Source organism: Nanorana parkeri, unplaced genomic scaffold, assembly GCF_000935625.1.
Source record: "Nanorana parkeri isolate BGI_ZX_2015 unplaced genomic scaffold, ASM93562v1 scaffold536, whole genome shotgun sequence".
NCBI classification, from domain to species: domain Eukaryota; kingdom Metazoa; phylum Chordata; class Amphibia; order Anura; family Dicroglossidae; genus Nanorana; species Nanorana parkeri.
Window position 1 is genome coordinate 1051747 of NW_017306804.1, and position 14849 is coordinate 1066595.

A 14849-nucleotide genomic window follows, 5' to 3' on the forward strand; every position below is an offset into this window, starting at 1 on the left:
AGAGAAGTGGGCATTAGAGCCCGACAGCACTGTAAGGCTACGTTCACACTTGCCTCCTGTAATTGTTTTATTTAAAACAGAAACTGATCTGGAAAGTAGAAACAAACGTTATACTTTTCATATCAATTCCTCCCATGTGTAAATATACCTGCATGTATATGCATTTTATATAAAATAATTTATATTTTAAAACAACTTAAGTCTCTGAAAGAAAAATGAAAAATAGACCCAATGAAAGAATAGAGTTTATGCTTCCATGTCCCTGTGTCTGTTCGTAGAATCTTCACTTTGTTGCAGGGTAACGCCCCTCAAAGAATCTTCAATATTAAATACGCCTCTGGATGTGTTGGATGCCTGCACCTCCTCCAGCACCCTGTAGTGTTCCTTTTGATGGTCTCTTACTGCATTGCTGTGTCCTGAGCACAGTAAGGGACGCAGACATCCAGTGTGAAGATTTTTCGAGATGCTTTGTTTTTCAGCAGTGTGAAGATTATAGAAACGCACACCAAGACAGGTTAAAGCTGGCCATACACCTATAGATTACCTGCATTTTCTATGGTCAGATGGAAAAGTGTAACAGATTCCTCCATCTTTGCTAAGCTGTGTGGATGGAGGAATCTCCCACTGGGGCAAGCTTCAGTACCTTGCTAGTCGCCCTGCTGGCTTTCAAATACCTGAACAATGCCTGCATCCAATCAGATTGTTCAGGTATTTTTTCATCTGACCAGAGAAAACCTGCAGATAATCTATAGGTGTATGGCCAGTTTAAGACTCTTCTTTTACAGGATTATTTTTTCCAGCAATAGTCACTTTGAGTCTCAACCAGGAGATAGCCTATGTCATTTGTCTGTGTGAGAGAGGTACGTGAATCGCAAAAACGAAAAGCAGATAAAGCCGTTGAGCTTCTTCTTTTTTTTTTTTTTTTTTTAGCCAAAAACATTTATCAAACTTTAAATTTATAAAAAATTTTTTTTTTTTTTTTTTAGCCAAACACATTTATCAAACTGTAAATGTATATGTTTCACAAGTGTTTACTACAGCTGTGATGTGGAAGGTGCGAGTGTGACTGTTACATTGCCTTTGCATGCATGTGCACTGATGACAGCTAGTGTGCAGGGCCTACATTCATTTGGATGTTTGTAGTATACAGGTTCATACTAACGTGTTCACACAATGTTTGCCGATAGATGATTTCCTACATGCGTGTTTTCTGTCAGTCACTCTTCAGAAGCTTACCTCATATCTAAACCCAAAAACACGAACGTGGCATATATGGCAACTTTCAAGTCCTTAGGTGTGGTGGTTGCATTTATTTTATCCAGAATCGTTTTTCTTCTTTTTTCTTTTTCTTTCAGAAGACCCTTCCAGTAACATAGGCAGTAGGTGTTTAGTAGTTCACAGAAGAGAACTGGTGAGGGTTGATAACATTGTTTGAGATGTCAGTTTTCAGGAAGTTACAAGGATACTCTGGATTTTTGGCAGGATCAACACCAAATTTTCTGTACCTGTATTTCCACGTGCAGGAAATGTAATAAAACTAATGCAGAGCCACCACATCTAAGGACTGATAAGCTTCCATATATACATTTTTGTTCTTGGTTTTAGATATACTTCAATGTTTTTACCCTGATTTGTAAGCCATGTAAATATAATTGCTGAAAATGACCTGGAGCATAGAGGAAGCTTCTCTTTTTTTCCCTTCAGGCTTCTCTTAGGTATCAAGCTTCATGTCTTTTCATTGCTAAGCTTAAATGTAATTGAACTTAAATCAAATGGGCATCCAGTCAGACAGTTTGTGCAAAATGCTGGCCATATATGTCGTTTTTTTTTCACACAACAGTTCTGATTTTATGCTGGGTTCACATCTGGGCGTTCCTATTAGGCACGTTTTATGCCCGTTTTTGCCGTTGCGCTTGAAGCACTGTTTCCTCCGGCAGCGGCCGGAGGAAACATCAGGGATCGCGGACAAGGTAAGAACTATGCTGTAGTCCCAAGTGTGGCTCGGGGTTACTGCTTTGGTACAGAAAATTAACCCCGAGCCACACTCAGGAATACCAATGGCTACACGCTGAAATCTGCCCCTACGTGCGAAAAAGAAGCTCAAGTACTTTTTCGTGCGCAGGGCGCTTTTCAGCGCGACAAGACTCCACCCACTGGTCAGCGGTTCATATTAGCTGCACGGTAAAATGCTGTACACTCCTGTCAGGTCCCTACACAGCAGTGTGGGGACCTGCGGCGCAGTCCATTGCATTTTTCTGCGCACCCTAGCGGTGACTGGTGTCCTTCAGTTACTGAAAACCGCCAGTCAGCGCTATAGTGTGAGTGTATCAAATGAGTGCATCTGCTTCTTATTCGTGTTGCACATTTACACTAGTAAACAGGTGAAAGGTATATTTTCAGCTATCTGCTTTACTAGGCGGTTAAGTCCCCCTTGAATTCTGCTTTCCTAAATGGTACTGCTGCAGGTTTTAAGATTATAAAAAAAAAAAAAAATGTTTTCCTTTCTCCACAATGGTAGATGGGCAGTGTAGTAGGCTGGCTCCTAAACGGCTCCCTCCAGCCTGTCTTCTCCTCCCCTCCAGCGATGGAATGTCCCTCAGCGTCCTCACATCCTATACGCTTTATAGAAAAAGACTCGTAGGACCTTAGACCGCCTGAGCGGAGGGGGAAGTGAGGCTGAAGGGAACATTCTAGGATCATGCGAGTATATCTTTATTAATTTAGCTCCTTAGACAAAGGGACACTTAAACGAGAACTATGGTGTAAGTGTTTTTCCCCTTAGTTCTCTTTAGGGTCACAGGAGGACACATACTAACCTCCTCCCGTGACCCAAAGCTCAGTCTATAGTGGACCTCAGCTCGCGGTATACTGAGAGCGCCGTAGCTGGGATGGATCCCGACAATACTGCCTCCTCCAGCCTCCTCCAGTTAGCGATAGAGGATCGAAGCAGGGAGGGGGAATCCCTGTGGGGAGCGGTGACTGGCAGTCACTGCTCTCTGCAGGGAGATGATCGAGAAGTGAGCGAGCGACGGTATGCATTCGCTCACTTCCCGATCTATTGAGCCGACGTGTGACAGCTTCTTTGTCACACGTCGGCTCGAACTATGAGAATGAGTGCTTTTTACTCGCCTCATAGTTCTCCTTTAACCCTTACAGAGTGGGGGTAGCACCCCTGCAAGGGTTAAGATTTGATTTGCCCAGAGTTCTGCTTTAAGCAAACTGGTATTGCTTCAACTTTCATTCCTAAGATTTTAGCAGTAGAATGATTTCAGTGAGCTTCTTGATCGCACACCAGCCATAAATCGGTATTGGTGGTCCCAGGTGACTTTAATAGCATTAGAGCATTTCATGATGTAGGATGGTTTCAAGACAATAACAAAAAAGTGCCCCTATAGTGTGAAACTTGTCTTGCATATTGTGTTATAACTTATACTTTACACTGTGGTACTTTGGCACTTTATAGTCAATTGAAAATTTGCAAGTGTAAGCTGGAATGTAAGCCTTTGTAAAACAGTAGTTATTATTATTATTATTATTATACAGGATTTATATAGCGCCAACAGTTTGCGCGGCGCTTTACAATATAAGGAAGACATTACAATCACAATACAATTCAAGACAAGATGGTAAGGAGGGCCCTGCCCGTGAGGGCTTAGTTAGTATATATTTAGAGGTTTGCAGAGGGTGAGGTGAAAAAGCAATGTTCCAATGTTCTATAGCTGTTCCCATGTCCTGATTATTTGAAGTAGCAGGCAATGTTTAGATGCTTTCATAATGTAATATCTGACCAGCCCCAATGGTAGCAGACACAGTGCTATCTGCTGCGTTCCAACATGTTTGCATATCCATTTTACAGGTGTAGCAATGATGCAAATAGTCAGCTGCCCGTATGTAAAGACAGTCGCTACCACCAAAACCGGTAACTCTTTAATACTGTTTCAGTTTTTGTTTGACAGTTGGCATGGTAGTGAGTGCTGTTGTAGTTTGTTTTTTGTTATTTTTCTTTTATTCCCGTATTTTCTGATACCGTGTTTGCAGCCTATCCCTCCCTGCAGGAGTATTGCACTCTAGTTATTATGATCTAATAGATAATTAAATATGCGTAGGTATGGTTTAACCGACTGAAGCCGTCTTTAACACATTTTCCTGTTATCCCAACACTGCTTTAAGTTGTTTTTTATTTCCTTTTAGTGATGTGTTTTAATGCCTGCCTGCATGTGTGTGTTTTGTCGATGTAAACAGTGAATTGATACCTGCCAGTGCTGCAGTGTCTAGATATTGTTTGATGTGGCTTCTAGATGTCTTAATAATTGACTATGCTTTGTAGTGCATTCCTTTTACAGTACATTTAATTGTTGTGTACTAATGTCTTGCTTGTATTGTATAAAGGATGCAACTCTGTCCCAAAGGTTTTACTACGCAGCATCAGTCACCAGGGGCGCAGTACATTGGTATTCCTGCAGCCTTTCTATTTCTTCTACGCACTGAATAGCTAACGTGCATTGCTTTTTGTGTTCATATTGCATTTACAAAATTGCCACAGTTATCACCATAAACAGCCTTTTATTGATTTGTTACAGTAAATCCAACGGTAGTAATGTCATCAACTGCACTTTGGTGACGTTAACATTGGTGCTACTGATGAATGTAAATGCATAGAATATTAAGAAAAGAATTAATTTGACTCAACAAATTTAGCTAATGATAATACGCCCTATTGTGCTTATGTTTAATATTTCGTTGCTTTAAATTTGGGGTGAAATGCAGTATTTGTGCTACATGGCCAGTGCTGTTGGATTTGCTTGTGTGCGCTGAACATTGTGCTCCTTCTAGGGCTGTGCTCAGCGTCACTTCATCCATTGAATTCGATTATTTCAGCCAAGTTATGCCGTATACACACCAATTGCTAATTAAGCATTGTGGGCACAGAATTGGAAAGGCGGTTATAAGGCACTCCAAGAATCTTCCAGATACCTGGACTACAGAAGTTGTATTGAGCCAAATGATTATTTGATGCAAGCAAGCTCCTTGAGTAGTACTTGAATTGTAAAATGACAATTTCCCATGGACTGCTGCTCATATGGGTATTAATGCTGCGAGTCCCCTTTTCTCTTTTACATTTTACCCCAATTCCCAGTATTTGTAGGTGACATACAGGGTCACAGAGTACACAGTCTTCGGGTCTGGCCTATTCTCACAGATGTGCTTTATTCATGTCTTATTTTTTGTAGTGCACGTTTGTGTTTTTCATGTGTTTCAGTGCAAAGACATGTAAAAACATGCAAACGTAGTGTAAAAAACACACTTAAAATGTATTCTACCCATGGGTCAGGCATGCCACAGTGAGTCTAATGGTGTGCAATATACTTAATTTTATGCTCTTCATCCAGAGATGTCTTTCTTTCAATTTACGAAACCAGCACTCTTGGTGTTTGCTCTCTGCTCTGCCACTGGCCTGGTGTCGTCCTTCCCAAAGAGGATTTGTCCATCAACTGGCCAACTGCAGAGCAGAGTACAGGCAGCAGAGCTGTATGAAGTTCTTTGAATCCAGGACCTGGCGGTAAACATATTGCACTTCGTCACACTCGCTGTCCTGATTCATCTTGCAATAATGGAGACTTAAGCATCAATCATCTGTCTGCAGCGCAGTAAAATGTGCCTGTGTGGCCGAGATCACAGTCCAATCTCTACAAAATATTTTGTTAAAGGTCAATTCCACCCATGCTTATATTTTAGTTTTATGTGATTGCTGAAAAGCTGAATGCTGTCTTCGTATACATCTCTAGGGAAATCTGGTGATCAGATATCTCCACCACAATCTCAAGTTCTGTTTAGCTCCAGAGCTATTGTAAAGCCCAGTTATGGGCTTAGGCTCCCTTGATGGATTTCTTGTCTTGCTGAACTGTGTATCCCAAACCTTGTTCAGCCATATACCACCAGAAAGAGCAGAGCTTACCACATGTACCTGTAATGTACCTGTAACCTAGAAAGCCAACGTCCAGTTTTCCTAATACACATTGCTGCTCAGAGAAGCATACAGTTCTGTTGACCCAGAATCATCATCAGTGAGCAATGTTTTCTTCACTTCCATTGTGAGTCTGGCTGAGAACCACAGTGGTTACCTTCTGCACTATGGGAAACACAGATGGAGAATAAACAACAACTTTGTGAAGCTGTGGTGCCACAATCCAAACATTTTTAACCCTTTACATTCTTAAAATGTATTTAGCTCTAGGGTAGCCCCTAAAACTTAAATATCAGGTGTGGATGGAGTTGAGTACACAGAGAATAAACAACACATTTGGAAGCTGCGGTGCCACAATCTGACATTTTCTCACCCTTTACATTCTCAAAAGATATTACAAATTTGGAAATGGTTACCCTCTGAAATTTCAATATCAGATGTGGATGGAGTTGGGTAATGCTCATTAGTAACAGTTGATGCTCTTGACTTTAGATTGTTCGTATGCTAATGAAATGTTTTAAAGGAGTCAGTTTAAGTTGAATAATTACATTTGTTGAAGGCTCCGATTCATCGGGTGTGATATACCAAGTAATAGAAGTATAAAAACTCTTGAAGGGCATCTCTTACAAAGTAAAATACCTGTGTGAGATGCTGCCATTCTGACCCCTGGGGCCTATCTAGCTTCACTGAACCCAGGACTAGAATGTAGTCTAGATGCTGGAAATGGCAACTTCTGTTTGTGGATTCTCACACATTTGTACCAAGATCTTTTTAGGCCAGTTTGACACCTTTGGGTGCGTTACATTGGCAAAAAAGCACCAGGGCCTAATTTTGTGGTGCTCTGGGGTGTATAGGCATGTATGGCCTGCATCAACACAACAAGTTAATGCACGATATAATGTTTTTTAATGAGTGTGTGGTAATACACAGCACCACAAAGGTGTGCAATCACAAGTATTTTACTAGAAACCATAAAAAGAGAAGTATTTTTCAGGCCTAATTTTAATCCTCTTTACAGGTTTAGTGTTTGAAGACCTACATAGTAAAAGGCACTGTTCTCAAGGTGCCCTTTACTATGCTCTTTGGACAGTACATGGAAACTGCAGCATACAGTAGTATATAAGATAAAAATATAAGAACTATGATTTTTTACTTGTTTTTAAAGGTGCATCTGCATCCCTGTGAGTCACTGACTTAGGCCAAGCATGAAGGCAGCCAAACAAAGTCTGCAAAAGTTCCTATCCTGCATGCTTTTTCCTTATTCATGACTCACTAGGTAGTGAATTAAGGATCCAAGCAGACGGGTTGGAGATTGCACCTGTAAAACAATTTTGCAATGCTTTTTATGTTTCCTTTTTAATGCCTCTGCATGTATAAGGGAAGTTCTTGTCAATAGATTATAGAAAATTAGATATGGAAATGCACCTTTTAATAAGAGTTCAAAGTTTTTAATATTTCTGAACAATCTCATTTTAATCCAGTGAACATGTCTCTAGGTGTCATGCCTGGAATTGGTCCTCCAATGGTCTCAATGATACACCCTCAAGTGGCCCTTGCTGCTTCTCAAGCCACACTAGCAGGAGCGACAATGATGTCTGAATGGTCTGAATATAAAACTGCCGATGGCAAAACATACTATTATAATAATCGCACTTTGGAGTCTACATGGGAAAAGCCTCAGGAACTTAAAGAAAAAGGTATGCATCCCTCCTGTTATTGACTAACCATAATCTGCATCAAAGTTTTTTTTTTTTCTTTTAATTTATTTTTTCCTTTAGTCACTATTAATTAGAAGGGATTCCTTTTTTGTTGAAAATACAGAATTTATTTTACTGACAGTATATTTGATTTATTATTGGTATTTATATAGCGCCGACAATTTAGGCAGCGGTTTACATACTGCACATTCACATCATTCCCTGCCCTCAAGGAGCTTACAGTCTGAGGTCCCTATCTCACACGCACACTAGGGCCAATTTAGACCGGAGCCAATTAAAGGGTAATTCCACTTTCCCACAAAAGGTGAGAAAATGAACTTACGAAGAGCATTCCACCACCTCTACCCACCCTCGCTATTCATACATTTTAGCTGCATACAGAACCCCCCTGCCACTAGCCAGTATACAGTCCTACACTGCGCTGCAGCCCAGTACTGAAGATCCAGCAAAACACTCGCAAATGGCAAGCACTCACTGGTCAGCTCAGGCATATGACCATGCTGACCAATGAGAAGTGCTTCTGCCCCGGAAGTAAGAAGCGCTTCTCTTTGGCCAGCATGGCCATTTGACTTTGCTGTGCTATTAGCACTCACGGTGTTGACGCTGGCTAGTGGTGCGAGGGTTCTGCATGCAGCTAAAATGTATGAATAGTAGAGGTGGCGGGATGCTCTGTGCAAGTTCATTTTCTCACATTTTGTGAGAAAGTGTAATTACCCTTTTAAAATGGTTTCCATCTTCAGCTATAAAGTGTCAAATCCTGCCACTTTGTGACCCAGTTACCACTTTCTTTTGGCCACTAATGCAGATCTTGATGCTAAAGGTGACTGCAAATATTTTTTATAGCAAACTGTTAATAAACATCAGTGGGCATGATAACCTTCTCAATATTTGGTCGTGTGTAGTGCACAGACTTTCTACCAAGATTAAATTGCATGTTTTACCATACAGATTACCCAGCAAGAGCTCTTGGAAGTCTCTACAAAAGGTTAATAACTGCTTGCTGGGAAGTTGTAGTCACTGTTCTTACAATTTGTTTTAGATAAAGAAGTGGAGAAAGTAAAGGAGACAGTTAAGACTGAGCCAGTTGTGGAGGAACCCCAGCCAATGGAGGCCGAGGAAGAGGTGCCAAAGGAAGAACCTCCCAAGGAGATTAAGGAGGTAAAAGCCTGCAACCAAACTCTTGGTATTATCCTTTTTGATTACTTTATTGTGGGGCGGGCATGTTGTTTGGTTTTTTGAGTCAACGTTTGCTACGATTATCTCAAGATGCGTAAGTTACTAAGTGATTGATCACTTATAATTGACGTGTTATCCACTAGATTAAAATCTGGAACTGCTAAATCTAGAATCTTGTCTTTGTAAAACCTTTAATTGTGTAATAAAACAGCATGAGCGGTAACGGTAGGCAGCCAATAAGAAATCAGGTGTTCTGCGGAGACAATAACAGCTGAGATTAGTTGCTTTGTGTTATTGTCAATCCTGCTTTATTGTTGTTTTGCAAGCCAAGTAACATTCTCTGTTCAGCCTGATATTTAAAGGAAAGCAACAACATTAGTAGAACCAGAAACTCTCCCGCTACCTGATCCAGGAAAAGCATTCTAAACAACTAGTGCAGCACACTATAGCAGTAGTGAAGTGATAATCAATGCTTTAAAATGGATCCCAGCTCTTCTGAACTTTAGAAGGCAAATGCAAAACAACTGTTCATGAATACACACCAGTTGCTGTAGAAGAGACTGCACTTTTTGCAAAATAGTCTCATTACATTTTCACATTCATTCTGGATGCCTAAAACACTTGTTGCTGAAATGCAATTATACCTGCTGTAAGTTTGCTGATGCAATTCCGTAAATGAATGCTGAAGCCTGTAAGTTCTCTTAAGGCTCATGGGAGGACATATACTAGCGTCCTCCCGTGACCCAAAGCTCAGTATATCGCGAGCTACAGCTCGCAGTATACTGAGACCGCTGCAGCCGGGACTGATCCGACAATGTTGTAGAAATTCACCCAGCTGTGTGAGTGACAGCGGGCTCTGCCTATCTAGAGGCAGAGCCAGCTGTGCCCGCCCCCTCCCCCATCTGTTCCTCCAGTCAGCGCTGGAGGAGCGGGGGAATCCATGCAGGGAGCCGTGACTGACAGTCACCGCTTACTGCAGGGAGATGATCGTGAAGTGAGCGAGTGGTGGTATGTGTTTGCTCACTTCCCAATCTATTGAGCCGACGTGTGACAGTTTCATTGTCACCCGTCGGCTCGAACTATGAGGATGAGTGATTTTCACTCACCTCATAGTTCTTTAATTCTTGGAGGAGTTCTTTAAATATTAAAAAAATGCATTCAGTTACAGTTATATGAAAGAATCAGATATTTGGACATTGTGCATATGTACCTGAATCTGAATGAGTCTTGTTTTGCCCCCCTGTAATTCTTTACACAGCAGCTCTCAGACTGGGAGAAGAAAGTTCAGTTCTCTGAACCAATCAGGGCTATTTTTACTTGCACAATGCTTACTGACTACAGGGGTGATGTCATCAATGTGTTGCTGTTCTTCATAGTCTAATCACAGGCTGGGGAAAGAGAGGTAACTAAGGAAGTAGAACTACTGCATCTATTTTTTCCTGTCTTAGGGGAGGGGGTATTGAACTGTGCATGTGAGATCCCGAGAGTGATTTTTGGCACTTTGGTACAAGGTACTTTCGTTATCTTGTATTTACACTGCCCCCCTGCCATCCTCTCACATCATTCTTGTACTTATTTGTAGCACCAACAGATTACAGTACACTTTACTGTATGTAGAGAATGATTCACATCAGTCCCTGCCATTGATGGAGCTTATGGTGTAAAGTCTCCCATAACTTTTTCATACAGACACACATTCTAGGGACAATTTTGGAGTCTTTTAAAGCCAATTCCAGCATGGCTATTGTATCGCAAGTATGGACTTGAAGGCGACATGTTAGGTTTAGGAGTTGTTAAAGTTAGGGTTAGGCTTTAGTGGTTAATGGTTTATTTTAAGGCTAAAGAATATCTATTTTGCAAGGAGTAGGGGAGAGTTAAAACCGCTGTCAGTTTTTGCCATGTGTGTCTCGGGAAGGTTTTTCTTCACATCTTGTCATGTTGATTCAACAGGAAGTAAAATTATATCTTTCTAATGTGAGGGAAATCTCCCCTTCAAACAGTTGTCACATAAACAAGTGCCTCTATTGGAAGATGTCTCCTTTATTCCTGTTCTGGTGGCAACTCAGCTTCAGAATTACCCTCACTTTCATTCCCCATAAGATTGGAAATCAGGAAAATTTAAGTACACCTCCTTAATGGGGAAATAGACCGCAAAAAACATGACAGTGGTTCTACCCCCTCACCACCATAGGTTGAGTGTTAAGACGTGTTTACATTTTAGGGGTAATGGTTTAATTTAATGATGAGGTTAATATTTATGGCTCTGGTTTTGGGAACGTTAAGGATGAGGCATAGCTGAAATCTATTTTTAAAATTTTATTTAACACTGTTGGGAAAAAAAAAAAGAACCCCCCCTCCCCATACAAAAACAGACAAAGAAAATGTGTGCGGATATAGGAAGACCAATAGATTCAATATAGATAGTGGGGTTTTCATGGCTGGAATTGAACCTAGGATCCAAGCCCAGATTTTGCGCCTCCTCAGCCCATAGAGTCTAAAGCAACAAGATGAGTTGGTGAATGCAGCATTTACATGGTAACTTTTTCTGTTTCCCAAATTCAATGCCATTTTTTTTTCTAGGAACCAAAAGAAGAAGAAATGACGGAGGAAGAAAAAGCTGCCCAAAAAGCCCGCCCAGTAGCTACCACACCAATTCCTGGCACTCCATGGTACTTATGCCCCCCAAAGCCTGTTTTCTTGCCAATATTTGCAGGGACTTTTGTGTTAGCCCTGGATTTTGCATCTTTACAGGCAAGGGCTTTCATTTTCTTACATTATTTGCTTGTGTTTGGTAAGAAGACTGATTTCTCTGCTGGGTGATTATACCGTTTCACAGATATATGGGTCTGCTGTATGTTCACAGGTTTCTGGTGCCCATATTTTGGCGAATTATTACTATTGTATTTTATAATGTGCCTAATAGAGACTAATGTGTTAACATTAATTTTACAGGCCTTTCTGCTTGCTAATGCAATCCTAAATGAATTGGGATTAACCAACCACATTTTTTGGCACTTTTTACTTTCCTTTATTTTTTGTTCTTTTTTTTGCCCGTTTTTAGAAGAAGGCTATCGAAAAAATAATGCTTTGTAAAACAAGTTATGTCAACCAATATTGAGGGTGTGAGGTGGCTACTACCGGCTTTATATGCCAGCCTGCCTGTAGCCACTTTAAACTGAACCCAGGCTCATTTTATTAGGAAGCTTGTCAGAATATAATATAAGGGGGCTGCCTTTGCTGACTGGTTTCTGAAGGTTCTCCAGGGGTTGTCTTCCTTCTCCCCTAATTTGGCATGTGATTTGACCTAGAACAAGCTTCTGTATAACAGATGTCTGCATAGTCCATATGCACATACTTATTCTGTGTTAGTTACTCATTCAGTTTTAAAACAAGGATGGAAGTGACAGCTCTGTAGCATGATGATTATTAATGGCTTTCTTACCCAATAATCAAAAAAAGCACTGTTTCAGTCACTGCTGGCAGCATTTCTGAATGTTGCCCTTGTAGGTACAAGGTCTTAGAATCTGCCCTTAAAGCAGGGCTGGATAATTCCCAGGAGCCAGGTAACCAGTGTTGCTTACAAATTAAGGCTGTCACCTAACTTTTGAGGTTTTCTCTAAATGTTGTCAATAGAACTGACTGCTAAAAAAAATAAATCCTGCAGGTTCGTGGATTAGACAGACTGACTCCTGAATTCCATAGAAATTTGGCTACTCCTGCTTTAAAGCCTTGGTGGAAAAACGGTGGTGGCACATGGGCCCTATTAGCTTTCTCCTGGAAACGTCAAAATGCAGCAGCTACAGCTCCACTTTCCTCTAGATTTTTATGTATCTTACAACCATTTGTGCATTGTAATGTTAGCATTCCTCCCTTTTAGTCATCACTGATAGCCTCTATACTACTTCAGTACAGGTTTGCTTTAAAGAAAAACAAAATGTATGTAGACTGTCATGGCTAGCCACCTTCTGAAAATGTTTTTACAATTCTGGCTGTTTACATGTTCAATACTTTCTAACAAAACCTTATTGTATTATATTTGATCCTATAGCACGTGAAATGGGTGTACAGAGAATCTGTCCTTTTAATTCTTCTATATACATTTGTGTTGATGTGCTGTAGGTTTGAATACCTCACAGTAAAGCTGGCCATACACAAGTAGATTTCTGAATGAATGTTCGTATGAAAGATCTTTCTTTACCACTCGATAATGCCATCAGATATTTGAGGAATGTCGATCGAAATTTCGTTTGATTTCTAACTTTCCATTTTGGAATTAATGGAGTTTCCCGATCGAAACCACATTCACTGAATTTCGTTCGTTTTTCCATCCTGCTCCTTTTAGTTTTTTTCGTCACTTCTCTCAAAATCGATTGTCCGTTAGAACCCATGGACTAATAGAAAATTCTTTGGAAAATCTAAGCAGTGCATGGCCAGCTGAAGTCCCTGTATGCAGGGGTGAACAAAGTAAAGCTCAGCTCCAGCCAAAACGTGTTTTCATTTGGGGAAAAAAATAAAAACCTCTGTCTGATTTGAAATGTCCTTTGTGTCCCTATTAAGGAGATTTCTTTTTGCTTCCCTTTCTGTCTGATGTTTGTCACCTAGACGGGGAGTGAGGGGAAATCAGACCGAAATAAAATCCTGACAGAAGCGCTTAACCTTTTTTTACTCTTTTAAAAAAGTTTGTGTAATTCAGGCTGTGTTCCAGTTGGGAGGCATGGAACTTTACCTCTGTCTGGCACATAATAGACAGGAAGGCGGAGATTTTCCCTCACTTCCTGTTCTGTCAAACAGACAGAAAATTAGGAGATATCATACAAAAAGGACAGTAATACAAAGCTTACAGAGTTCCTAAATGCCAAGCTAAAAAAGCAGTTTTGATTTGAAGTTGTGTTTTAATGGAGAAATCATTAAATATGCAGTCCAAACTAGGAGCCTATAGTATCTTAAAGTAGCACTAAACTCAGAAGTTAAATCTTAAAAACACATTTGAGTACCTTAACTGCTAACAAAAAAGTATCTTATTTGTGTATCACTCCGTTGTAGATCCTCAAATCATCTCTGAGTTGGTGCTGACACTGTCCTTCCTTCTGGAGTGTGGCTATGTTTTTGTTAATAATTAAGGTACTTGAATGCATTTTTAACTCCTGAGTTATATTGTCACTTTAAGCTTATGTGGATAAAAATAGAAAGGCTCAAAAAGTTCGACACTTACTGTATTTTAACTAACTGTATTTTATAAAGCCGTATGGTCTATTAAGAGGAAGAGGGTCTGCATTCTTTATAGTCTAAACTACCTGAGTGATTTTAAAGGGAATGTATACTCTTTTCAGTGATTTCTAATGCGTATGCTGTGAAAGAATCATTTTACACTTTGACATTTTGATCTTATCTGTTTAATGTTTTAAAATCATGTACAGTTTGTGTGTGTATATGTGTATACCTGATTATATATATATATATATAATCTTGATTTACGAGCATAATTGGCAGCACGCTTGTAATCCAAATCGCTTGCATATCAAAGCGAATTTCCCCATAGGAAATAATGGAAATTCAGATTATTCGTTCCACAATCCCAAAATATTCATATAACAATGATTACAATACTGTACGGTAATATAATACAGTACAAAATATAAAGAAAAAAAACCAATTACAGGTACCTTCGTGGCTGGTGTGAGGGGGACAAGAGAGAGGAGGATTATTGTGTAGGACGACTTTCACTATCACTAACGGAATCACTGCTATCTCTTGAATCAATGGAATCTTTCATTTCGTGAAACCTTAACAAGGTGACATTGCATTGACGTTAAACAGACTCATCGCTCGCACTGCTTCAGCCTTATTCGGTGGTGGTTTTCTACAAAATTTTGCTCTTATTGCAAGACATTGCTTGTATAGCAAGGCAAACATTTTCCGAAATGTTTGCTTGTCTTGCAAAACACTCTCAAACCAAGTTACTTGTAAACCAAGGTATTACTGTGTATATG

The 14849-nt window shown here is 40.1% G+C and overlaps 1 protein-coding gene across 1 annotated transcript in view; it reads left to right on the forward strand.

The window, feature by feature from the left end:
* TCERG1 (transcription elongation regulator 1) overlaps positions 1-11610 on the forward strand; it is a gene marked incomplete at its 3' end in the record, with an annotated part of 30392 nt that extends 18782 nt beyond the window's left edge. Inside the window, exons 6-9 of the mRNA XM_018561653.1 lie at positions 3857-3919; positions 7447-7662; positions 8723-8841; positions 11440-11610. Coding sequence (XP_018417155.1) covers positions 3857-3919; positions 7447-7662; positions 8723-8841; positions 11440-11610 — 569 coding nt within the window. The remainder of the gene's footprint in view (positions 1-3856; positions 3920-7446; positions 7663-8722; positions 8842-11439) is intronic.
* Between the last annotated feature and the right edge of the window lie 3239 nt (positions 11611-14849).